General features: G+C 34.2%; 1 protein-coding gene across 1 annotated transcript in view; it reads left to right on the top strand.

The window, feature by feature from the left end:
- The window catches only part of TRPM7 (transient receptor potential cation channel subfamily M member 7), a 104,606-nt gene extending 83,301 nt beyond the window's left edge, over window positions 1-21,305 (top strand). Inside the window, exons 28-39 of the mRNA XM_019730656.3 lie at window positions 1,359-1,455; window positions 4,156-4,226; window positions 5,712-5,746; window positions 7,648-7,673; window positions 9,737-9,787; window positions 9,867-9,932; window positions 10,553-10,836; window positions 10,963-11,045; window positions 11,207-11,412; window positions 14,147-14,198; window positions 14,285-14,391; window positions 20,133-21,305. Coding sequence (XP_019586215.3) covers window positions 1,359-1,455; window positions 4,156-4,226; window positions 5,712-5,746; window positions 7,648-7,673; window positions 9,737-9,787; window positions 9,867-9,932; window positions 10,553-10,836; window positions 10,963-11,045; window positions 11,207-11,412; window positions 14,147-14,198; window positions 14,285-14,391; window positions 20,133-20,263 — 1,209 coding nt within the window. The 3' untranslated portion in view covers window positions 20,264-21,305. The remainder of the gene's footprint in view (window positions 1-1,358; window positions 1,456-4,155; window positions 4,227-5,711; window positions 5,747-7,647; window positions 7,674-9,736; window positions 9,788-9,866; window positions 9,933-10,552; window positions 10,837-10,962; window positions 11,046-11,206; window positions 11,413-14,146; window positions 14,199-14,284; window positions 14,392-20,132) is intronic.
- The last annotated feature ends 4,527 nt before the right edge of the window (window positions 21,306-25,832 follow it).

Genomic DNA, 25,832 nt, shown 5'->3' with positions numbered 1-25,832 from the left:
TTTTTAATACTATATGTATTTTTAATACTATGTATTCTGATTAAAGTATCATACTAAAATGAATAACCTAGTTTAATATCTATTAGCTAGATTTTATTAACTTGGGATTTAATTGGTGATTATATGCAAATTGAGATGTAATGATTACGTGGGGTTCATTTTCCATATTTGCCTTTAAGTTTGTATTTCTTGTCTCAAAGAGCACCAGCAAAATGAGGTAAGAAATACAGTTATGGAGTAGTCAGAGATGCCTGAATATCAGGTAAATGCTCTCTACAATATGTGGGAGTCAGAGTCAGTTTAAAATATATATATACCTGTGGATAGTGGAAGTAGGTATAGGTTCAGTGGACTTTAAGACTATAATTTGCTTGATGTTTTCTAACCATTTTAATTTTCTAGCATCCTGCTAAAGGTCTGAATTTTTCATTATATATAATGTCTTAAAGAGAAGGAAAGAACCACATAAATGGGTTGAGTGCATTTAGGTAGCCTTAGCTGACACATGGTGGTAAAAAGAAAAAGAAGGGAAGAAGAAAGAAAAAGTAATAAAGAAGTAGAAAGAACAAACAGATCTCTACCAAAGTTGGTTTTATAATTCCTAAAATGTAGACATGTATTCCATGTAGGTTTTAACTGAAGTGGATTTTATAAGTAAACGAAGTATTTTGTGGACCTTCATAAATTTTAATAGAGCTGTTTTATAATTGGAATTATTTAAGCTCAATAAAATTTCTTATCACATTCTTTTCCTATAAGTAAATATGCTTTAATTAAAAATATGTACCCAGTATATTATTTTGCTCATTTTTTCAGTTTATTTGTTCCAGTGTAAGAAAATCCAGTGTCTCTTATCTTAGTTCTTCCTTACAGTATAGTTAGCTGCTCAAGTTGAACGTACATTATAATTTGGGTAATATATTTGTTCTTATTATTAGTGAAGGTAATTTTTTTAATGTTTTAATTTTGTAGTTGGGTACTTGGAGTCCTAGAATTTAAGAGATATTTATTGATACCTTTTAGCAGTTAGTCGTAAAACTTACTAACATTGATGAACAGGTGATAACAGGTGAATTGATAAATGTTTTATTTCCCAAGTGTCCTGTTTTCTCCCCCAATTTTTTTTATGAACTTGTATTACTATGAAAAAGGATTCATTCAGGTGGATTTATGAGCAATAGCAAGTAGGGTATTTTGATGCAGCTTTTTGAGATTGATATTGAAACAGATAACTAATTTGTAATATACCCTTTAGTGTCCAGATAGAATAAAATATGTAAGCTAAATAAATCTACTTAGAATAATGATTTGAAATTCAGTTCAGTTGTTTTTAAATTGTGTATATGTACAATATGCAGGATGATATTCCATCTGAAACCACTTTGAAAAAGCTGAGTTCTCATGCTGGATTTACCAAGTGTCACGAAACTTCTATTTCTCTTCATTCAGAACAAAGTGAGTATTTTGACTATGTGTTATGTTAGCAAACATACACAGATAAGCTCTAAATGTATTTTATGTATATCACACCTGAGCAATGAGTGTTTTGGGAGTCAAAAAATGAAGATTCTGGTCCATCATTGTTGCTGTAACCTTGAATAAAACACATAATTATAACATTTTTTCACAAATTGTTTAGTCCCTAAAGGTGATATATAAAGACTTGCTTTTTACAAATCTGCTCATTTTAACTTTTATAAATGAATCTGTTGTGTTTTAATCTGTATAGTCAACATATTTTTCTAATTTAACTTTTAAAAACAGCGAATACATTTATTTGGTTAAAATAAAATATACACATACACAAGCACTTTGAAAATCACTCTCCCTCGCCAACCCCACATGTAATCACTGTTATTTTTGTTTATCCTTTAGAGTTTCATGCTTATTCAGTCATATATTACAATACAGTCTTTTCTGCCTCTTTTATACAAAAGATGGCATATCATACATGTTGTTCTGCACCTGTAAGTTTTCACTTAAAAATTAAATGGCCTGGGAATGTTTCCATATCATGTTATTTAATGAGTCAAAGCTATATATGCACGTAAATTTATTATTGCACAACTTTTCAGTTATGTGCATATAACTTTTCCTTAAGAAAAGCAGCACTACCCTGTCTCTGTCACCATCATTTCCCCTTTCAATCTTTTTTGGTATACAGCAGTATCAAGTTGGGTTTATTGCAGAAGTACAAGTTGGTTTGATATTCAGATTAATGCCTGATAACAAATTAAAGAAGAAAAATCATATGATCATCTCAATACCTGCATAAAAGGTATTTGATGAAATTCAACATCCATTCGTGATTAAAACTCTTAGCAGAGTAAGAATAGAATGGAGATTACTTACTCTGAATAAAGGGTATCTATAAAAAGTTGTCACAAATATTATACTTCATAGTGAAATATTGAAAGCCTTAAATGGGAACAAGACAAGGATTCTGGCTGTTACTATTTCTAGTTAACATTCTAGCCAGAGAAATCAAGGAAGAAAAACAAATGGTAGAAGAATTAGGAGAGAAGAAATAAAATTCATCAATTTCAGATAACATGGATGTTATTTGTGAAGTTAGCATGCTTACAATTTTGCATCCTCATATTTCAGTTTTAGATAATATCTGTTGACCTCCCACTAAAGAAAACAAGGATTGACCTCTTTACTTCCCTAGCTCTTGGTTCCCCAAACCATACACATGTATGCACACATGCCTTTGCCCTTTCCCATCAATATAATTATGCATAATTTTGGTTAGATGAACACTGGATTCTCTGCTACTTGACTAAATTTCTTAAAGATGTTCAAATGTTATATACTATACGTGTGTGTGCGTGTGCGTGTGCGTGTGTGCGTGTATCCTGTCAGTTTCATCATCTTGAAAGTTTTGCCCAGAGTTTTCTAATATGTTTCAATCTGGTCTTTTTGCCCTCTACACTTAGATTATAACTTTTGTTCTAAGATTTCCCTTCACCTTTCATTTTGAGGTATTCCTTTATTGTATCATAAAGTTGTTAATTCTTTCTAAATTAATTTATAATTCTTTCTAAATTAACATTTCCCCCCCTCTTTCTCCCACCTCCCCACCCCCCACTTCGGTTCAAGCCGTTGTTTCTCAGTCTAGTTGTGTAGGACACAGCTCCCTGGCCCATGCTGGTATTATGAGCCTTGCCCTTCCCCCCGCTGAAGCAGTCAGTTGCTAATCGTTGGTCAGCAGTTCATGGCAGCTCTCTCCAGCTGCCAGCTGCTTGCATTGGCTGCCAGCCACTCACACTGGCCACCAGCCGCTCAGGGCGGCACACGTTAGCCTGCAGCAGCCCGCGGCAGCTCACACCAACCTCTGGCTGCTCATGGCAGCCCAGCTCCAGGGAGAGCTGTTGTTCACAAACTTAGCTATAGAGGGCGCAGCTCACAGGCTCTTGTGGGAATTGAACCAGCAACCTCGGCCTTAGGAGCTTGGTGCTCCAACCACCTGATCCAATGCATCAGCCCTTTTTTTTTTTTTTTTTTTTTTTTTAAATAGGCTTATTTCCAAAAGGTAGCATCTTAAACCAGGGGGAAAAAATGAACTATTCTATTTTTACATTACTGTAAAATGATACATGTATAAGATTACTAATTGCAACATTTTTATAGCAAGAGATTGAAATCAGACCAAATATCAAAATGTAGGAGTTTGGTTAAATAAATTATTATATATTCATAGTATGAAATTCACTGTAGCATCAAAATAGAATAGAGAAGACCTCTTTATACTAATAAAGATCTCCAAGCTCATACTAGTTAAAAAATCCACACTAAAACACCCCAAAGTATATAGTATGTATTATGCTACCATTTATATATCAAAAAAGAAGTAAAGAAGGGGTATGTATACACAGACACAAACAAAATGTCCTTGGAAGGATACACAAGACATTTGGGAACAGGTTAAGAGGAAGTCTTTTTCATATTGTTTGTTACTACTTTTTCACAAAAATAACCTGAAAAATTTGAATGTCCTGTCAAGAGACCCATGGGCCTCATGTAACTTTTATGTTTTATGTTAGGGAGAGGTTAAGTTATCTTATGAAAGTTATTCTATGCTTAGAAACACTTTTTGTTTGTTTAGTTGATATTAAAAAATTAGTTGTATAACCTTTTTTTTTTTTCTTCAAGTGAAAAGTACCAGTAGAAGGCCATCTACAGAAGAAATACATGAAGTAAATTCCAAAGCAGCTTTACTACCGGTTTGTACATAAAAACATGCATATTTTTAAATATTTATTAAAGAAGAGCTAAAAGATGGTGATATTTTGAAATTATACCAGCTTTCAAGAATTTTCCCTTAGAAAACTGACGTCAGTTCATTGTGGAAGTTACAGAAAAAGAGTTTCTGTAGTGAATAGTCAGGAATTTTTAAAGAAAAATTTATGCTAAAGAAAGAAAGGCAGGTATCTTCACTTGAATTGAAACTGATTTTGTGAAGTCATTCCCAGCCAGTTGAGGTAATACTTGTGTTTACAGATGCTCTTTAAAAGCAGACTTGGGTATACAGCAGAGAAATTGTTCCTTTATAGTCAAGTATAGAAATCAGTGCCCTTAGTTACGATCCCGGATTGTCAAGAACGTATTAACTTATATTCTGCTCTAAGGAGATAGATTGTATTGTTAAAAATCATGTTATTAAAAAATTGCTTCAATGGGGAAAAGGGGTTAGTGAACATAGAGTTACACAGTAACTTTTCGGAAGGCCCCATCTTAACCTAAGCGGGACAGTTTTGCCACAAAAACATTTCCATTGAAAATGACCCCACAATGCTAAATTACAAAACTCATGGGAATCAGTTTATACAATTAGCATTAGACCTCTAATCATTGAAGATAGTAGAATTATTGGTTATAGATTATAAAGTAAGTATGATTCAGGTGATTAAAGTCATAAAGAAAGTGTTAAGATTTGAAAAAAAGAAAAGATACTACTCAAAAAGACTGGCAAATTTGAAAAAAATCTAGAAATAATTTCAGTGGAGGCGAAAATAACAGCAGAGCAGAGAATAACTGAATTGGACCAGAGTGTAACGTAGAATTGTAGTTAGATGGAAAATGTATTAAGCATAAAGAGACATGGAAAATATGTCTAAATTGGCCTTGAAAGAACAGACAGAATTTGAAGAGATTATATAAATAGATTAGAATTTTGCAAATTGAAATATATGAGGATTCAAATTCAAGAAGCATCAGTCCTAAATTTGGGAATTAAAAATAAATCCACAACCAGAAGTATTATAAAACTGCAGAATAAAAATCATATGCACATATATATACAGAAAAAGGCTTTAATGAAATACACTTAAGTGTGATTAGTGATTTCTCTGTTCACAGGTTGCATGATTTTAATTTTTCTCTTTATACTTTGATGTGCTTTTCTTTTGGCAAGGTCACATTATTTTTAGAATCAAATGTGTATTTAAAGAAAAGAAAATAGTCATCAGAAACAAAGAACTAGCTAGACTATGTTGTAGGAAATAGCAGCCAGGAAATTCTTTATTCTATTTTGTGGGATGGTCTTACAGTAGTTACACTCATTTATTATTTTATTAGTTCAGTTGTATAAAATAAAGACTTCATATTTTTCAGGCCATCATTCTTAAAACGTACCATAGGAAAAAAAAGTGTTAAATAAACATTTATGCTTCTTTTAACTTTTTGTTCGTGTTTGTTTTTGACTGAAGGATTGGTTACAAGATAGACCATCAAGCAGAGAAATGTAAGTCAGCCTTTTGTTATCATTAGCCTGTAAAGTATCGTAGTTATTGTATGTTGTCTTTTTTGTTTTTTGCTCTTTGCTTCATTCCTGTAACAGTTCTTTATCTATGGGTAATGATTACTTTAAGCATCTCCTGTCTTTATATAAAAGAGATTGGGGGAACTTAATTATGAGTTAAATTTATAATTTTATATAGTTCCACTATAATTATAGTCAGACTATAATTACAACTCTACTAAAATCTTCCTTATAATGATACAATTCTTATTATTTAGTTCTGTTTTAAACTTACTCTTCAATAAATTTGTTTGAAAACCTAGTTTGACACTTTAGTTTTGCACTTGCATAACTTCTCTGCCCAGCATTCTAATCAACAAACCTTACACCTGCTTTTGGAAAGCACTTTGATAATTAGAGCAGTAATACACCGCACGTTAAAAGCCCGCATCTAGGGAGATCCACTGGAAAGCTGATGTAGTAATCCAGAACCAAAAGTGGAAACAAAAGGCAATCTGACAGGTAATCATCCCCAGAAAGTAAAAAATTGTAGGTATAGATTAAACATAATCATAAAGAAAAATCAAAGATAATTTCTGTGTTTCCAGCCTGGGAATTAGCATTTTCAGATTTCAAAGGACATTTTTTAAAAAGTCATCCTGTTTTGATATTCACTTGATACTGGAAGCACGATAAAGTTATTATGTGAGTTATTATCAACTATTTGAGAAGAGAAGCCAATTTGAGGGAAATTCTTAAATATTCCACAGCGTTTTCCCCATTTCTTTCTGTGCCTCAAAAATAGATGTGAATATATACAGAAGAAAATAAACCAAGTGCCACATGGATATGCAGTTGTTCAAACTTTGGGTACCCTGGCCCTGAATGGCATTTGGAACACCTATCTATAATCACACTTCTTCAGAAAAGAAAGTCTTTTAATCACCAAAACCATGGAATGTAAATACAGGATAGGTACTTAAAGTTGATTTTAATTCACCTAACGAGAACATTGTCTTACAGAAAGGTGGAGTTGGTCAGCATTCTTTGGGTGCTGAGAAAAGAGTGGTTGATCAGCAGCAGACAAATGATGCTAGGGTCAACATACTTCCTGTAAGAAAAGGTTTATGTTATTAAGGTGAAAATCAACAGGAAATACCAGGATCAGATAGAATGTAAGAACTGGAAAATTCAAGACTGCAAAGATCTTCTACTCCAGAGGTCCTTTCTGGATCTAGTCCTTTCAGTCCTCAGCAAGGCCACTTAGCTGTATAATGGGAGAGCTAAGCCTCTAACCCTTTTTTCTTGATTCCCATTCCAAACTCTTTTCCACTACACTTGTGTCTCTTATTTGCACTGGAATTGGTGGAATTAATAGAACCTCCACTTGGTCCCAATATACATTGTTATATAAATAAATATATTCAATTTTGGAATTTTTTTCAACATTAGAAACTGAATTTTGCAAAATGACATCTATTTATTGTTCTCTCAGTTTTTTGCCCATCAATTCTATTGCAGTATTTTTAGAAACCTACAGAGTCATTTCATGGAATTATTATAGTATTGGAATGAGTCTTCACAAGTAGAGAAGTAATGGAATATTTTACTCTATTAGTATTAACTATCATTTTGGCATCAGACTCCTAATAATTATGTAGGCATAATTGGAGGTACAAGTTACTGATAAAGTGTGTGCATATGTATAATATATATACATATCTATGTGTGAATTTGACATTGGCTCAAGGGAAATGGCAAATATTCAAGCAAAAGTGAATCTGAATCTCAGAACTTCCTATTAATGTTATATTAAGTAATCATAATAACTTAATAAAATAAAAAATTATGGTAACCAAAACTAAAATTGTGACATAACTTTTATTTTTTTGGTGTTTCTTTAGGCCATCAGAAGAAGGAACGTTAAATGGTGAGTGGTAGATTTAATGTGAAAAAAATGAGGATCATATATGATCATCTATTATAGCAAATATTATATTATCCTAGGTAAGAAATTTTAGACTTCATGTTTTAAAAAGTCAGTGTAGTACAAAGTTCTTCCCTCAACTATTTTCTCTTCAACACACAAACTCACCATGTGAATGATGATCTCTTTACTGTCACTCCACTCCCCTTCATTCCTGCTACCCAGCCTGTTCCTTCCCTTATATTCCTTTTTAGTGAATGATGCTCCTTCAGTCAGCTAGGTGAAGCCTGAGTGGGAGTTATTCTTGGCCCCCTTGACCCTGCAGTCACAAAGTCCTGTTGTATTTTTCTCTAGAATCCATCCTCCACTGTACATCCTGCTGCTGCTTTGAGTTCAGACCCTCATCATTTTTTTTAACCTTTTATTAAACTATACAATATATGTATATAATAGTGCAGATAAAAGCCTCCACCTCAATGAATTCTCAGTAAGCGAGCATACCCATATAATCAACACCCAGATCCCAAAATACAGTATTGCCAATATCTCAGTTCCTTGTGTCCTCTTCTTATTATAACTACTGTGCCAAAATAACACAGATTAGTTTTGCATTTGTGTGTGTGTGTGTATGCGTGTGTGTATGGTATAGTATATAAATGGAATCATGCAATATGTACTATTCTATGTCTGACTTCTTCCTGCTAACACATTTTTATGAGATTCATCAATATTGCTGTGTATAGTGGTCGTTTGTGCATTCTCACTACTGTACAGTATTTCCTTATGTGAATATATTGAATTCACTTATCCATTCTCCTATTTGATGGGCATTTTGGTGGTTTTCAATGTGTGACTATTATGAATAATGCTGTTATAAGCATTCTTGTTCATGTTGTTTGGGAAATACATGTATTTATTTTCTGTTGGGTATATACCTAGAAGTGGAATTGCTAAGTAGTAGGGTATGCATATGTTCACATTTAGTAGTTACTGCCAAATAGGTTTCTGAAGTGGTTGTGCCTGTTTGGCCTCCCTTCTACTCAACTGTTCTGGCAACAAAATGGTTTTTCTGAAAGATCTGCTCTTGTCACTCCTCTGCTTTACATTTTTCCCACTGTCATTGCAGAAAATCCAGTATCCTTTCTTAGCATGGCATATTTGACTCTTAATAATTTGGTATTCCCTGCTTCTGTAGCTTTACCTTCTACAGGTATGCCTACACTCTTGCTCATTAATGTGCAATCTTGGTTGCATATCCAAATACTTGTAAAGAATCACTTGTATGATGACACATACCAACAGAATTAGAATAATTTGGAGTGAGATCTGGGTAGGTGTATGTTGAAGGAGCCCCACAGGTGATTTTTATACCACCGTTTAACTGCTCTTCAACCAGGAGGCATTTGGTACCCCTCCTCTATAGGGCTATTGTGTGTGTGTGTGTGTGTGTGTGTGTGTGTGTGTGTGTGTGTGTGTGTACACATGTATTTTGTATTTATCACACAGTATTGAAACTGTTGATTAACTTCCTTCTGCAGGACAGTAAGTTCTTTTCCATTTATATTCTAGAAACTTAACACAAAGCAGATTCAATTTATTTTTCATTTTTCTCACTACAGTGAAAAAGTAAAGTCCTCAATTATATTGAGAGATGGAGGAGGGGCTTTTTTGGTATGTTTCATATTCCAGAAGTTCATCTTCTCATGATCAACACACTAAAATGTTTACATGGCTACAGATCCAAGCCCCCAAAGTTCTGAAACTAAAAAATATTTTTCTTTTTGAGTAGGAGGTATAGGAAGAATGCTGTTTATGATAGGAGAGTGTGAAATATGATGTGCTTTTTTCCCTTCCAGGTTTCTGAGTGCACAGTTACCACTAATCTGGCATAGTGAAATAGGGTAATATGGCACATGATCAACATGTTTTATTACTTGTTTTTTCTGTTTTTGTGAAGAAAGTTTATATGAAGGAAACTTAGGACAATTATATGAGAAGGTCTGGGCAAATATTTACGCGGCATCAGTACTTTTAAAAGGGTCTCATTTGTTTATTTGCCATTTTAGGTCTTGCTTCTCCATTTAAACCAGTAATGGATACGAATTACTATTACTCAGGTCAGTAATATTTAAAAAAAAGTCTAATAATATTTTTAGCTTTTCAGGTTTTCATAATTTCTCTCTCATTTTTATGCAGCTGTGGAAAGAAATAACTTGATGAGATTATCCCAGAGCATTCCATTTACACCTGTGCCTCCAAGAGGTAAATCCAAAAAGTAAAGAAAGAAAAGGGAACATAATTTATTAATACGTGATTTTTAGCTGGGATATAGAACATGGGTGGTGACAGAAAGAAGGATCACATTAGTAAATGTCAATTTCATACAAATTTTAATTATCCTGACTACTGTAAGAGTTAGGTATGTTTAAATAGAAAAAGGAAGCATCAGAAGTATTGAGTTTCTCTTTTTCTTGTATATCCAGAAGCAGTGATGTATTCTAATTAAAAAAAGCTCTTAATCCCTTGTCTGGTTCGAAAGCATAGATAAATGGACATCACAGGGTTTGTAGAATGGAAAGTTCTAACGTCCTGTCTAAAAGTTTAAGAGTGATTAGAACTCCCAGTGCTTTCTAAAAGTTCTTCTTGAAAATGTTCACAATTTCAAAAATGCTTATCATTACTAAACATACATGAAATTTAGAAATATTAAATTGATTTCTGAACATTTGTTGTCCTTTAACTTCTTGTATAAAACTGCAATTTGGCTCATCTGTTCTATTGCTTACTTAATATTAACCAAAGATACCTTTCAGTTTTTATTCTGCCTTGTCATTTTTAAAGAGTTATAATTTGACCTTAAAATATATTCATTTATGTTGCAGGTGAGCCTGTCACAGTGTATCGCTTGGAAGAGAGTTCACCCAACATATTGAATAACAGCATGTCTTCTTGGTCACAGCTAGGCCTCTGTGCCAAAATAGAGTTTTTAAGTAAAGAGGAGATGGGAGGAGGTTTACGGAGAGCTGTGAAAGTACAGTGTACCTGGTCAGAACATGATATCCTCAAATCAGGGCATCTTTATATTATCAAATCTTTTCTTCCTGAGGTGGTTAACACATGGTCAAGTATTTACAAAGAAGATACGGTTCTACATCTCTGTCTCAGAGTAAGTGCTAATGAATGCATAACAGTAGAACATTATTTGACCTTTGTGTTTTCACTTCTAAAGTATGATAAACCAAGTAAAATCTTAGTATTAGTGTTGAAAAGTGTTTGTTTTTCTGCTCTGTAGGAAATTCAGCAACAGAGAGCAGCACAGAAACTCACATTTGCCTTCAACCAAATGAAGCCAAAATCCATACCATATTCTCCAAGGTAAATTTAAATTTTTCTGGGACCTTTTAGGGTTATGTGGATAGCATTCTATTTTGACCTTCATTATTGATGCTGAATATGTAATTATTCACTCATTTTAAAGATCAGTTAGACTTTTATTGACAAAACTGCTAGTAATATCTATAACTGTTTTTCATAAGGTTCCTTGAAGTTTTCCTGCTGTATTGCCATTCAGCAGGACAATGGTTTGCTGTGGAAGAATGTATGACTGGAGAATTTAGAAAATACAACAATAATAATGGTGATGAGATTATTCCAACTAATACACTGGAAGAGATCATGTTAGCCTTTAGCCACTGGACTTACGAATATACAAGAGGGGAATTACTGGTACTTGATTTGCAAGGTAAATTGATTAAAATACTGCTAAAGTGAAATTGTGCAGTAGTTTCTCACCTATTCCTGTGTTGTGAATGATTTACAGAAATCTGCTAATTTATAAATAGGTAAAATCTTAGGTCAGTAGAGTCTCTGTCAAAGCAAGTCACTAACTACTATAACATATAGCCATCAGGGCACTAAATATTGGGATCTGGCTATCTTAATTGTTATTTAGTTAATACAGATGTTTTGATAAGCAAAAATGTAAAATCCCTTATTCTACTCTTACGTGTATAAGGTGTAGCCTTAGTCTTTTGAAAATATGAAGACCATTTCTTTAAAACAGTAATAAGTATCGCTATTGTTCCTGGTGTTTATGTTATCTCTTACTGTGAGCTAAACTACCTAAATATTTAGTGGATTAAAACAGTCATTTTATTTGCTTATAGTTCTTTGGCTCAGGAATTTGGACTCGGCCTACTGGGGATGGCTCATCTCTGTTGTCCCCTCAGAAGGTTCAAAACAGCTCAGTACTAGTTTGCACAGCTTGACTAGAGCCAAATGCCTGGGTCTCTGTACACTGATAGCTGAATTATTCAGTTGTCCACAAACTGAAATCTCCACATGGCTAACTAGCTTGGGCTTTCTGATAGCAGGGTAGTTTAAAGTAGCTAGATTTCTTACGTGGTAGCTGGCTTCCTCCAGAGAGAAAGCAGAAACTCTTAGGACCAGGCCCAGAACTGGCCCAGATCCCTTCTTCCACATTTTAGTGGTCATGGCAAGTAATAAAGACAGACCAGATTCTAAAGGTAAGGAATACATTCCAGCACTTGGTTGGTGGAGATACATGTTACAAGGAGGAAAAACTGATCATAGCCATCTTTGTTGAGAGAGTGTCCTACATGTAAAAAAAAGAAAAGAAATTGTGGGCTGGGATTGGGCAGATTTGCTTACAGTAATGTCTAAGCAAATTACTTTCCTCTGACCCTGTGCAGCTTCACAGCAGGGTTAGAGGAAAGTAAAGTTGACCAAGTTGCCAGCTCTGCCTAGATGATGCTCTCACATTGTAGCTTTCATAATCTTTTCTCTAAAGAGAAGCCTTAGTTTCAAATGTCAGCACAGACCAGATTTCAAACTCACATGAGAACAATTGTTTATAATGTTTATCACTTGATGACTTCTTTCATTATATAGATGCAAATATAAAGTATTTGTTGAAAAGCAAATAGGTGGTATTGATGCAGCTCAAGAAAGATAATCTGTGTAAAAATACCTATATTTTCAGTAGTTCATCATTTTACACAAAGGACTAAGTGATATATAGTGAAAATCTGATGTGTATTATTACACAGTCCAGTCCAATTAAGTAAAAAGGATCTTAAAGTATATTCTTAAATATCATTTAATTATCTCCAAACGTGTAGGCAGTGAGGCTAACCACATTTTGTCTACACTGTTAATTTAAAAGATATCAGTTCTTTTCAGTAAGCAAAGTAGTTATGATGTTTTCTACATAGTTAATATGTTCATGGAGCCATTTTTCATAGAAGTATTATAGATAGTTACTACAATCAGTTAATTTAGAAAAATATAAAGGAATAAAGTGTTCTCATCTTTATTGTGTTTTTTTTTTACCTCTGAAGACAAATGCGACAAATACGGAGGTGTTTTTTTCTTATTTTTAGTCATTTTGTTTTGTGTTATTTTTTTCCAGTCAGGATTGCGCATGTAGGTGTGTGTTTACTTGTTTTTTTCCACGTAACAATATATTACAGGCATCTTCTGGGTCAGTACTGATAAATTTGAGTTACTCTTTTTAATATCTGCAGGATAGTCTGTAGTATGGAGGTAGTAGCATGATTTATATCCTGTACTGAGAGACATTCACCCTATTTGTAGTTTTTTGTTTTGTTTTTGATTGGGTGTTTTGTTTTTTGGCTCTTACAAACAGTGCTGCAACAAACATACACATGTATTCCTGTTTTTACTTCCATCAAGTAGATTCCTAAATTGGCTTAGTAAGGAGAGATGCCTACTGCCAGGTCACTTTTCCAAAAGGTTGTAGGAATTCATACTCAACACTGTGTGAGTGTCCATTTTCCCCCAATCTCTCCAGGACTGAACAGTCTTAATTTTTGCCAATCTGATGAGTAAAAAGTAGTATCATGTTTTTCATTTTGGCTTTTCTTATTGTGAAATTGTAACCATTCTATTAGATTTCATCCTAATGGGTCAAATATTTATAATTATTCATATGTCAGTTGGTGTTTTTTATTTATTTATATGAATGAATAGATGAGAGAGACTGGAAAGATTTAACCACACTTTTGACACCTCAGGGTAGGGCTGGAGGTAAAGGAAGATGTCCGCCATTCTTTATGCCTTTATGATTCTAATTGTTCTTTGCTAACTGAGGTGAAACAAGGGTATATTGTGTAGACCTTTTACATAAGGAGATATTTGTTTGCAACCTTGGCCCTGTTGCATCAGAGGCTGGTGCCATCAGGAGCTCACACGCATACCTACCAACTCTCACATTTAACTGGTTCACATAGCAGGAGTTGTGTTTGTTCCTGGTGCGGTGTTGAAGTCATAAGTCAAGTTATGAAATATCAAGAGAGAAAAACTATACTTTTGAATAATTTAACATTGTGTAACGGTCGATGATATTAAAATCTCTCATGACTTTTTATTATGTAGCTGTCAATGTTTACATCAATTATGTAATATAAATTATTTTTTTATATATACATATAAAGGAGTGGGTGAAAATTTGACTGACCCATCGGTGATAAAAGCAGAAGAAAAGAGGTAATAAGTTTTAATAATTTCATTAAGACTTAATTTCACAACTTTGAATTCTACATAAACTTGTTTTTTAACTACCAATTCCATAGATCCTGTGATATGGTTTTTGGCCCAGCAAATCTTGGAGAAGATGCAATAAAAAACTTTAGAGCAAAACATCACTGTAATTCTTGCTGTAGAAAGCTTAAACTTCCAGGTAAACATTTTCTTAATCAGTGTAATGTATAAATTGTTAGCAGAATTGGTTACTATAATGCTTCCTTTGTAAGTCCAGAGACACAAATACACATTGTTGGTTATAAATGGATCTATGCTTTCTTTCATTACTTATAAAAGCACAAAGCTCATTCATTTAATACATATTTATTATGTGTCTGCTGGATGCCAGGAATTGTGCTAGATGCTGACGATACAAAAGTGACTCAAACAAACGTGGTCCCTGCCCTCAGTGCAGTTTAGTCAAATCTTGAATACTGACAAGATTAACGGAGTTATAGGACTGTCATAAATGCCAAGCAGAATGCTACTTAGGGAACTGACAGCTTTGCCTAAAACTGAAGGATGAAGAGACTTTCAAGTTAGCCTGGCAGAGAGTTAGGAAAAGAGTATTCCATGAAAGCCAGGACCAGAAACTGCAGATACATTCTCTCACGATCGTACCTTCATCTTTGTATTTGAAGAATTATAGGTTATTACTGAATTATATGTTATAGTATAAACCAGTGGTCTCACCCTTTGGTGTGCATCTGAATTTCCTGTGGGACTTTTAAAAATTATAGATGGCTGGGACTCGCCCTTGAGCTGTATTTTTAAAAGTCCCTCTCATTATGACCAACAATGTAGTAGTTAAGGGCTTGGATTGGGAGCCAGGCTGCATGGCTTTAGAGAACACCTACACCATAGAGACTTTTTTTTTGAGGATTAAATTGGTATTAAGTTAGTATTTGTGGTACTTAGAACAGTGCCACGCACATAGTAAGCATGCAGATGGTACTGTTTTTTAATTTTAATTGTTCATTATTAGTATACAGAAATACCATTGTGTTTTTGTTGTTTTGTTTACTGACCTTATATCCTGCAGCCTTGCTTAACTTAATTCTTTCTAGGAGCCTTTTTTTGTAAACTCCGTGGAATATTCTGAGTAGACAATAGAGACAGTTTTGTCACTTCTTTTCCATCCTGTATGCCTTTTATTCATTTTTTCTTTACTTTTTGCAAGGAATTCCAGTACAAAGTTAAGTAGGAATAATTTGAGTAGACGTTCTTGCTTTGGTCCCAAAGGGAAAAACATTCAGTCTCTCACCATTACGATGATTTTAGCTGTAAAGGATTTTATAGATCCCTTTTTAAGTTTAGGAAGTTTGCTTCTACTTCTTATTTCTTGAAAATTCTTATCCTGAATAGATACTGAATTTTGTCAGATTTTTTTTTTGTGTCTATTTTTATACAATCATTTTTCTTCTTTAATTGGTTAACATTACATTTTTATTACATTTGTTTTTTGAAATGTTGAACCAGTCTTGAATTTCCAGGATAAACTCCACTTTCTCAGGACATACGATCTTTTTTTATGTATTGCTGGACTCAATCTGCTAATATTTTCTTGAGGATTTTTGCATCTATGTTCATGAAAAATATTGATCTATAGCGTTTTTTCCCTTTGTACTGTCATTGTCTTGTTTAGATATCAGGATAATATTAACCTTAAAAATAAGTTAGGGGGCTGGCCCGGTGGCTCAGGTGGTTAGAGCTCCGTGCTCCTAACTCCGAAGGCTGCTGGTTTGATTCCCACATGGGCCAGTGGGCTCTCAAGCACAAGGTTGCCAGTTCGGTTCCTCAAGTCCTACAAGGGATAGTGGGCTAGCAACGGCAACTAGCAACGGCAACTGGACCTGGAGCTGAGCTGCGCCCTCCACAACTAAGACTGAAAGGACAACAACTTGATTTGGAAAAAAAGTCCTGGAAGTACACACTGTTCCCCAATAAAGTGCTGTTCCCCTTCTCCAATAAAATCTTTAAAAAGAAAAAAAGTAAGTTAGAAGCGTTCACACCTCTTCTGGTTTGGGGAATAGATTATATAGAATTGATATCCCCTCTTTAAATGTTTGGTATAATTGTCTAGTGAAACCATTTCAGTCTGAAGCTTTCTTTGTCAGATGATTTTTAACTGTTTATTTTTTTAAATAGATATAGAACTGTTGAGGTTATCAGTTTCTTTTTGAGTGAGTTTTAGTAGTTTGTGTCTTTCAACAAATTGGTCCCTTTTATTTAAATTGTCAGGTTTATGGGCATAGGTATTTATATTAGTATCTTATTTTCTTAATGTCTGTGGGGTCTGTGGTGAGTTATCTCTTTTATTATGGTAATTATGCTTTTTGTTTCTTGGTCAGTCTGACTAAAGGCATACTGATTTTATTGATACTTTCAAAGCACCAGCTTTTGTTTTCATTGTTTTACTCTAATTATTTTTGTCTTCCTGCTGGCTCTGGGTTTAGTTTTTCTCTAGTTTGTTAAGGTAAAAGCTTGGATTATTGATTTGAGACCTTTTCTAAGAAAAACATTTAGTGCTATAAATTTTCCTCTAAACATTGTGTTAGCTACATCCCATACATTTTGGTATGTTTTATTTTTTGTTTTTATTTACTTAGAAATATTTCTTATTTCTCTTGAGATTTCTTCTTTGACCTATGGACTACTTAAAAGTGTCTTTTTCAGTTCTCAAATATTTGTAAATTTTCCAGTTATCTTTCTGTTATTGATTTCTGATTTAACTTTATTAAAATAAGAGAATATACTTTGTATGATTTCAATCAAAAATTTTTTTAATTGTTTATAGTCTCTCTGGTGAACATTGCATATGCACTTCAAGAGAATATTCCATTGTTGAGTGGTGTGTCTATAAATGTTAATTAAGGAAAGCTTTGATAGTGTTCAGGATTTTTTTATATCCTTGCTGATTTTCTGTCCACTTGTTCTGTTGATTACTTAGAAAGGAGGTCTCTAAGTATAAGTGTGGATTCATCTGGTTTACCTTTCAGTTTTATTAGTTTTCATTTATTTTGAAGCTTTGTTGTTAGGTTCATACACATTTACAGTTGTTGTATCTTCTTGGTGAACTGATTCTTTTTAGCATTATGTAATGCCGTGGTAATTTTCCTTGTTCTTAAGTCTCTTGTCTGATACTAACATAGCTACTCTAGCTATCTTTTAATTAGTGCTTTCATCAGATATCTTTTCCCAATTCTTTTTTACCTATATATATTAATTATATTTAAAGTGTTTCTTGTAAACCGCATATAATTGGGTCCTTGGTTTAATTTGTTTTTTTAAATCTGACAGTTTCCATCTTTAATTGGTGTTTTAGACCCTTTACATTTTTTTTTCAGATTAGACCCTTTACATTTAATGTAATTATCAGTACAGTTAGATTTAGATCTGTTGTTTTATCATTTTCTGATTGATGTCTCTGGATTGTTTTTAAGTGGGGGATTCCCCTCTCTGTTTTAGTATTCTATTTTATGTTTGCTTAGTGTTTTTAATAGCTCTTCTTTAGTTATGTAAGGATGTGTGTATTTTGCCTTCATTCCTGTAGGATGTTTTCACTAATCTAGAATTTTAGATTGACCCTTCTTTTTAAGCACTTAAAAAATATTCTGTTGTCTTCTGCCCTCTTACTATTTATGATGAAAACTCCACAGTCATTTAAATTGTTGTTTCCGTATACGTGATGTGTCATTATAATCTAGCCCCTTTCAAGATTTATTCTTTATCTTTGGTATTCAACAGTTTGATTCTAATATTTCTAGTTGTGGCTTTCTATGAGTTTATTTAGTTTCAGGTTTATTTAGCTTCTTGAATTTGCATATTTGTGACATATTAAATTTGGGGATCTTCTATTTCTTCAAATATTTGTTCTGCATCAGTCTCTTTTCATCTTTTTCTGGGCTCCCATAATGAGAAAATTAGATCTTTGTTACTGTCCCCCAGGATCTTGAGACTCTTATTAACCCATGGTTACACTATTAGTTAGCAACATTATCAGGGCGTGATTTATAATTGTCTTTCTCCATTGTTCTTTGTGTACAATGCCTCTACAAAGGCATTAGTTTGCATTCCCTAAGGCCATACTGTCATAGTCTTGAATTCAAAATTTATCAAAAATTTTTCATGCAGTAGCAAATACTCGTATATATTTGGGTTATTGAATATAGACTGTTAAAGTAAAATGAAAGTTTGTATTCTGCCTGTCAGTTCTATTTTATATGGACATAAAAGTATAAGGGTAAATGCATGAATATGGTTAATTTATAAATTTGATATTACTGCATTGTTTTCTAATTCTGCAACTATTCTCCCTATATCCATAGCTCCTTTAGTGACTTCATCCTATCCCATATCTGTAAATGCAGCCTACATACTGATAGTACCAAACTAACTGGAGCCTTAACTTGTTTCCTGAGCTCCTGTTTTTATATTCAGTTTCCTACATTTCTACTTGGATAACCTAAAGCATCTTTATTAATAATATGTTCATTCCAGGACTTTTGACTTTTATTTTCCACCCTTACTGAAAAAACTTTGCTTCCCATCTTATTAATGGTTACACAATTGCCCAGGCTCAAAACCTAAAAGCTAGCCAATTCCTTTTTTTTCCCTCTAACCTTCCGGAACCAATCTATCAGATTCTGTCTACTCATAATTCTGAAATCCTAGAATTCATTGATTTCTCTTTACCTACACTGCCACCATTTTGTTTCCTGGATTCTTACCAATTGCCCCCTAATAAGACTTCACATGATAATCAGAATAGTTATTTAAAACAAATCTGACTTTTCTCTCTTAAGACTGCTTAAAACCTTCCAGTGCATTTTGATTGTCATCTGTACTCCTTGCCATAAATCGGGGTCAGCAACCTTTTCTGTAAAAGACAAGGTAGCAAATATTTTAGGCTTTGTGTGCTATATGGCCTTGTCACAGCTGCCTACCTCTACGATTGTAGTGCAGAAATAGGCATAGAGATTCTATAAAAAAAATGATTGTGGCTTCATTCCAATACAACTATTAATAAAAACAGCTGAGCAGAATTGGTGCACAGACTGTAGTTTGATAACCCTTGGCCATTAAGTACTGCTTGACCTCATTTTCTACTAGTCTTCCCCTCATTCACTGTATAGAATACCACACTATCTTCATGCCATTCTTTTTGGGGGGGAGGAATATTGGGGAACAGTGTGTTTTTCCAGGGCCCACCAGCTCCAAGTCATTGTCCTTCAATCTAGTTGTGGAGGGCTCAGCTCACTGGCCCATGTGGGAATTAAACCAGCAACCCTGTTGTTCAGAGCTTGCTCTCTAAGCAACTGAACCATCTGGCCGCCCCACTTCATGCCATTCTTAGAACACATCAAGTCCGTTTTATTCTTATAGTCTGCAGTTAACTTTCCCTCTGTCTAGAACACCCCTCCTAGAGCTTTAATAGGTCACTTCTCAATATTTAAATCTTTACTCAAATGTTTACTCCTATGGCATTTCTGTACAGCTCTGTCTAAAAGAATCACCTTATGTCATCTCTCATTTGGCCCTCATCACATTATTTTCTTCAAAGCACTGTTACTACTTAATAATTCTGTCATTTTTCTATTTGTTTTTCTTCACCCCCTAGAATGTAAGCTCCATGAGAGCAGGGACCTTTCCTGCCTTGTTCATTGTTATGTTTCCACACTTATTTGAGGTAATGACTCATAGAGCATAATAATTTCATGGAAGAATAACTGATTTCATTTTTATGTGTATAAATTTTGTGACTTGAATTTACAACAACCTGGTAGAAAATGGATCTGGCATGTTTAGAGGAAAATTGATGTAGAAATGTTCTTAATTTTCCATTTCTAAGAAATACTCACTTTTTTTTTCCGTTTTTTGTTGCAATGGTGAATATAGACCTGAAGAGGAATGACTATACACCTGATAAGATTATATTTCCTCAGGATGAGCCTTCTGATTTGACTCTTCAGCCTGGAAGTTCCACCAAAGAATCAGAATCAACTAATTCTATTCGTCTGATGTTATAACTGAATCATTGGTTTTGCCTACACCTCACAACAATGTTACTGTGTCACTTCCTTTATGAGGAAATTGTTTGGTAATATAGAAAAGTATGTGCAAATTGAATATACTGACTCTGGCACAGTTAAAAGGTCAATATTTTTTTGACCTGATGAAACTAGTCAGTCAGGAACTCCCTATAGGATACAGCTAGCAGCTGTTAAAATTTAAAGGTAAAGGAAAATTAGTATTTATAACGTTTTAAAGGGCTCTTTTCAGCAGAGGATTTCATTTGACTTTGTTCTGATGAGGGTGATACCCTCTCTCATGGGGTGCAATACCATTAACCAAAGTTGTGTGTCCGTGCAGGTCTTATTGGCAGCTGGTTTACTGCCATTCAGCTAGCGAAATGAAGAAATCACCCAGCCTTTTTGCAGTCAGACATCTTCCTCAGTATGTTTTAGTGTGTTCAGTGATGATGTCATTTAGTTCCTGGCTAGATGCTTGTTGGCCACAGGAAAGGTGGTGACTTGTTATTTCTAGATCCACAGGGATATAAGAAGCCTGAGCTAAAAATCATTTTCTAAGAGGGACTTTATGAATCAGGGTTAGGCTCCATATTTAAAGATAGAGCCAGTTTTTTGTTAAATAGAGCCCAAATTGTGCAAAAGTGTTCGCAGTTTTTTTTTTTAAAACGAAAACATTCTTTTATCAAGTCATTGTTAAGTAGAAAAAAGCCATGGTAGACTGGTATAACCTAAATATATCAAAGGAGCAACTTAACTCATTGTTTAAGAGAAGTTACCTTGTGAGAAAAGTTAAAGTACTTTTTTCCTATCTGTATCTGTCATGACAACCTGGAAGTTACATACTTCTCCAAAGATTTTATTGGCCAGTATATCAAATCAGGATGTAAACATGAACTCTCGCATCTATTTAAAATTGTGTAGGAACATCTGAACATGAATTTTGTTTGTGGTACTTATTTAAGAAATTGAGTTGGATTATCATGTTGGGAGATTGCAATGCAACTTTTATGTCAATAAAATGTAATTTAATTGCCCCAGATATTGTTGCTCACTCAACAACAAGAAACGCTTTTCATCTGACTAAAGTTTTATGCTTTGATTTTTTTTCTTTTTTTTTTCCCCCTTTTCGTTTGTTTCCTAGGTACTAATTTTAATTTTTATTTGGGGGGAGCAGTGTAAATCTTATTTGTATTCAGTAGTGTATCTCATAGATACAGACGAGGCAAGAAGAGATAAGCTGTTTAAATAGTGTTTAATAATGATGGGGGGGAGAAAGAAAAATGTATTAAAGATATTATACTATATACATTTTGTATATCATTAAATCTTTAAAAGAAATTAAATAAATTTATTCTTGTTTACAGATGTTTAGTGAGTTTTAATCATTCTGGAAAATTATCTGGTATTTTCAGAGTGTTAATTTGTTTTCAGCGTTTTTTTTTTTAAATGAATCATTTGTACACCTATGCTTGATCCCACCTTCTACAATGTTTAAAGTGGTCTTGGTTTCCTACTGTGTCTTTTTTTTCAATCTGCTTCTTGTTGTGGCAGAAAATGGGGATATCGGTTATTGATGTTTAATTTTATGTCGGTTATTTTTTACAGGATAATAATAGCGACCATTTATTTAGTACTTAATATATGCAGGCATTATTCTTAAGTACTTTACATGTATTAACCCATTTAATCCTCATAACAATCCCATGAAATAGGTGTTACTATTATCCTATTTTGCCAGTTAGGAAATCAAGGCATTAGGTAAAGGAACTTTCCTAAGATTCTTATTAGTAAATAGCACTAGGATTCAAACCCAGGCTGACTGGCTCTCATTTATGTTCTTAAGCCCCATGCTGTACTGACTTACAGGCATGACCACTGATGGTTTCTGTACCACTTCCTGGTCACTTTCTGAAACAAATCTTCATTGCCTTTTTTGGTTAATTCTAGAAATTAACAGTTTACCTGAAAACCACATTTTTTTAATCCCAAAGATGTGTTGTCTTTCTTTAGATTGCTGAAGTTCATCATTATTACTCTATGGTCTGAAAGTGTTATTTGCTTAATCCCTTTAACATTTTCTTCTCAGTCTCATCTTACTGAGAACAAAACTCCCACCTCTTTACTGGGTTACTTTTTTTAAAAAAAGATTTTTATTAAAAAATATAGCTAACATACAAAATGTGTGTTTCAGGTATACACCATGGGCATCACATTTACTCGTATACCTAAAGAAGTCATCACCACGATAAGTCCAGCAACCATCTGACACCATACTATGTTATCATAACATTTGACTATATTCCCCATGTTGTATATTATATCCCCATGACTTAGTTTTATACCTGAAAATTGGGACCTCTTACTGCTCTTCACCTTTCCTCCTCTTTTTAAAATTTCCAATTAAAGTTGGCATTCAGTATTTTATATTTATTTCAGGTGTACAGCATAGTGGTTAGATATTTATATAATTTAAGAAGTGATCCCTCGAGTAGTCTAGTACTTACATGGCACGATATATAATTACCATATCATTGACTACATTCCCAATGCCTTGCTTTATATCCCCATGACTGTTTTGTAACTACCAATTTGTACTTCTTAATCACTTCACCTTTGTCACCCTGTCCACCAACCCCTCCCATCTATAACCCCAACAAATCTAGGACCCATCTGACATCATATATAATTACTACAATATTATTGACTATGTTCTTTACAATACATCCCCGGGACTACTGTGTAACAACCAATTTGTATTTCTTAATACATCATACTTTTTCACCCACCCTCTCAACCCCCCTCCCATCTGGCAGCCATCAAAATGTTTTCTATCTATGAGTTTGTTTCTGTTTTGTGTGTTCATTTTGTTCTTTAGAGTCCACATATAAGTGAAATCACATTGCATCTGTTTTTCTCTGTCTGACCTACTTCACTCAGCACAATACTCCAAGTCCATCTGTGCTGCTGCGGATGGCGAGAACCCATTCCCTTCCATGGCCCAGCAAGTGTGTTGCTTTCATAGGTGCTGTCTGTCTTTAGCCCACTCGACTGGACACTTCACAGAGGAATTAGTATTTTTCACTACTGTAACACCAAACACCTTGCATAATCCATGGTTTGTGATGGGTAGCGTAAATTTAAAAAATTAATTTTTCATAAATGTTTTTCCACAATACCAAACTCTCTTGAGTAAAACATCACAGTGATATAGTCCTGTGTGTTTAGACAATCAAGGCAAGAGTACCCTATAAATAGGTGTTCATCATGTAGAAGAAAGATCAAGTAATTATTTGCAGAAAAGGATGCACCAATGGGCAAGGATGTTGTGATCTTCCTTATTGACCGTATCTGTTCTGATTGTTTCCTACCTAGGTTGCACACAAGGCATCTGTATTTGAGGAACCGAGAACCTCAGACCTGTCACAACTAGCACTTAAATGTATTGGGGTGAAACCTCTCCACCACCACCATGTCTCTCAAAACTAGATTGTTACCAACTAAGAGCTGTCTTATTTATTTTTGTATTTTCCTTAGTGCCTTGCTGGAGTTTGTAACATAGAATACAGGTGCTCAATAAATCCATGTTGAAGAAGTACCACAGAATATTTCCAATATTAGATGATCTGTGAGCTTTTTCTTAGGAAAAACCCCAAGCCAAGGTTCTGATCCTCTCTGGAATATGTTTTCCTTCTTCCAGGCTCTTCAGAAATCCCTCAAGCAGAGTTTGTTCCTGGGGGTCTATGATTTCACCTTGGTGATCATGGGCCAGGAGGGTTTTCTTCAGAGAAGCTACATAGTCCAGCTTGCAGTAAACAGCACCAGACACACGGACTTTTTCTCATGCGCTGCTCCACCCCACATTTAGCTCTATCCTTTACAGTCATGGACCGCATAACAATATTTGGTCGATGACAACTGGGATAGCATCTGTTTTTAGGCCTAGGGAAGGTACAGCTCATGAGTGCAGAATATCTATTATCCCATGGATAATAATGGAGCCAAAGAATTCCTGTCGAAATGCATTACTCACGTGGTGATGTACGTATAGCAAACTTGTACTGCCACTCATTAAAAGTATAGCACACAATTATAGTACATAATACTTTATAAAAACTTGCTGCTTTATGTATTTACTATATTTTTAATCATTTTAGAGTGTCCTTTTCTACTTATAAGAAAAAAGTTTGCTATAAAACAGTATGTCTTGTTACACTAACAGCAACCTCATACCTTTCCTGTTTACTATGGCTCTTGATTTTTCATTTTCTCTTGTGTTTAGTCTCATGTTGTTTTGTACAGTAAGATACTGTACAGGCTTGTAGCCTAGGAGCAACAGACTATACCAAATAGCCAAGGTGTGTAGTCGTCTGTACCACGTAGGTTTGTGTAAGTGCACTCGGTGATGTTTGCACAATGTTGAAATAGTTGTGATCCATATTCCCATTGTTACGGGATTCACGACTTGGTTTTTCCTTGGAATTTCTGTGCAATCCTGCATTATGAAACTTTCATTTTACCTGTAAGTGTCTCAGTATATGTTTCTAAAATACAAGAACTATGATATCCTTATACCTAAAAAATTAAGTTCCTTAATATCATCAGATAATGTAATTATTCTCAAACAAAAATATATTTTTGCAGTTTGCTTGAGTCAGGACCCAGATAAGATACATTGCTACTTGATTTGTCTTTAAAGTCTCTTAATATATAAGTTTCTTCTCCCATCTTTTTTTTCGAATTTATTTTTTGAAGAACCAGCTTATTCTAAAAAGTTTCCCACATTCAGGATTTTGCTGATTATTTCCATTAGGTGTCATGTTACATTGTTACATCTTTCTGTTTCCTGTATATGCCATAAATTAATTGTTAGGTGTGGAGGCTTGGTCAGAATTCAAGATTATATTTCTGACAAGAATGCTTCATAGGTGGTGGTGTATATACTTCCATTAAGAAATACAGGTTTGTTTGTCTTTTTGATCATCATTGCCTAGATTTATTAATTAGGTCACTGGTTTTCAAAGTGGACCACAGACCTTGAAGGTCCCCGAGACACTTTTCATGGGTCCACAGGGTCAAAACTCCAAAATTCTAAGATAGTATTTGCCTTTTTCACTAGTTTACTATAGGGAAAAATCACTGATGGGTAAAATTGCTGGTACCTTAGTGTGAATCGAGGCAGGAGCGCCAAACTGTACAAGTGGTCGTTATATTCTTCAGCTTCACACCACAGTTTTAAAAAAAAACCAGTTCATTTCATTTAAAACGTCTCTGAAAAGCTTCTGCACAGCAAAAGAAACCATCAACAAAACAAAGAGGCAACCAACAGAATGGAAGAGTTTTGCAAATGCCTCCGATAAGGGGCTAATGTCCAAAATATATAAGGAATTCGTACAACTCAACAACAAGAAAACAAACATCCCAATTAAAAAATGGGCAGAGGACCTTAACAGACATTTCTCCAAAGAGGACATACAGATGGCCAACAGACATATGAACAGATACTCAACATCAGTAATCATCAGAGAAATGCAGATAAAAACCACAATGAGATATCACCTCACCCCAG

This window comes from Rhinolophus sinicus, chromosome 3 (genome assembly GCF_057876585.1).
Source record: "Rhinolophus sinicus isolate RSI-liver-muscle chromosome 3, RSI-T2T, whole genome shotgun sequence".
In the NCBI taxonomy this organism is placed as follows: Eukaryota; Metazoa; Chordata; class Mammalia; order Chiroptera; family Rhinolophidae; genus Rhinolophus; species Rhinolophus sinicus.
This window is presented reverse-complemented; position numbering and strand designations above follow the sequence as displayed.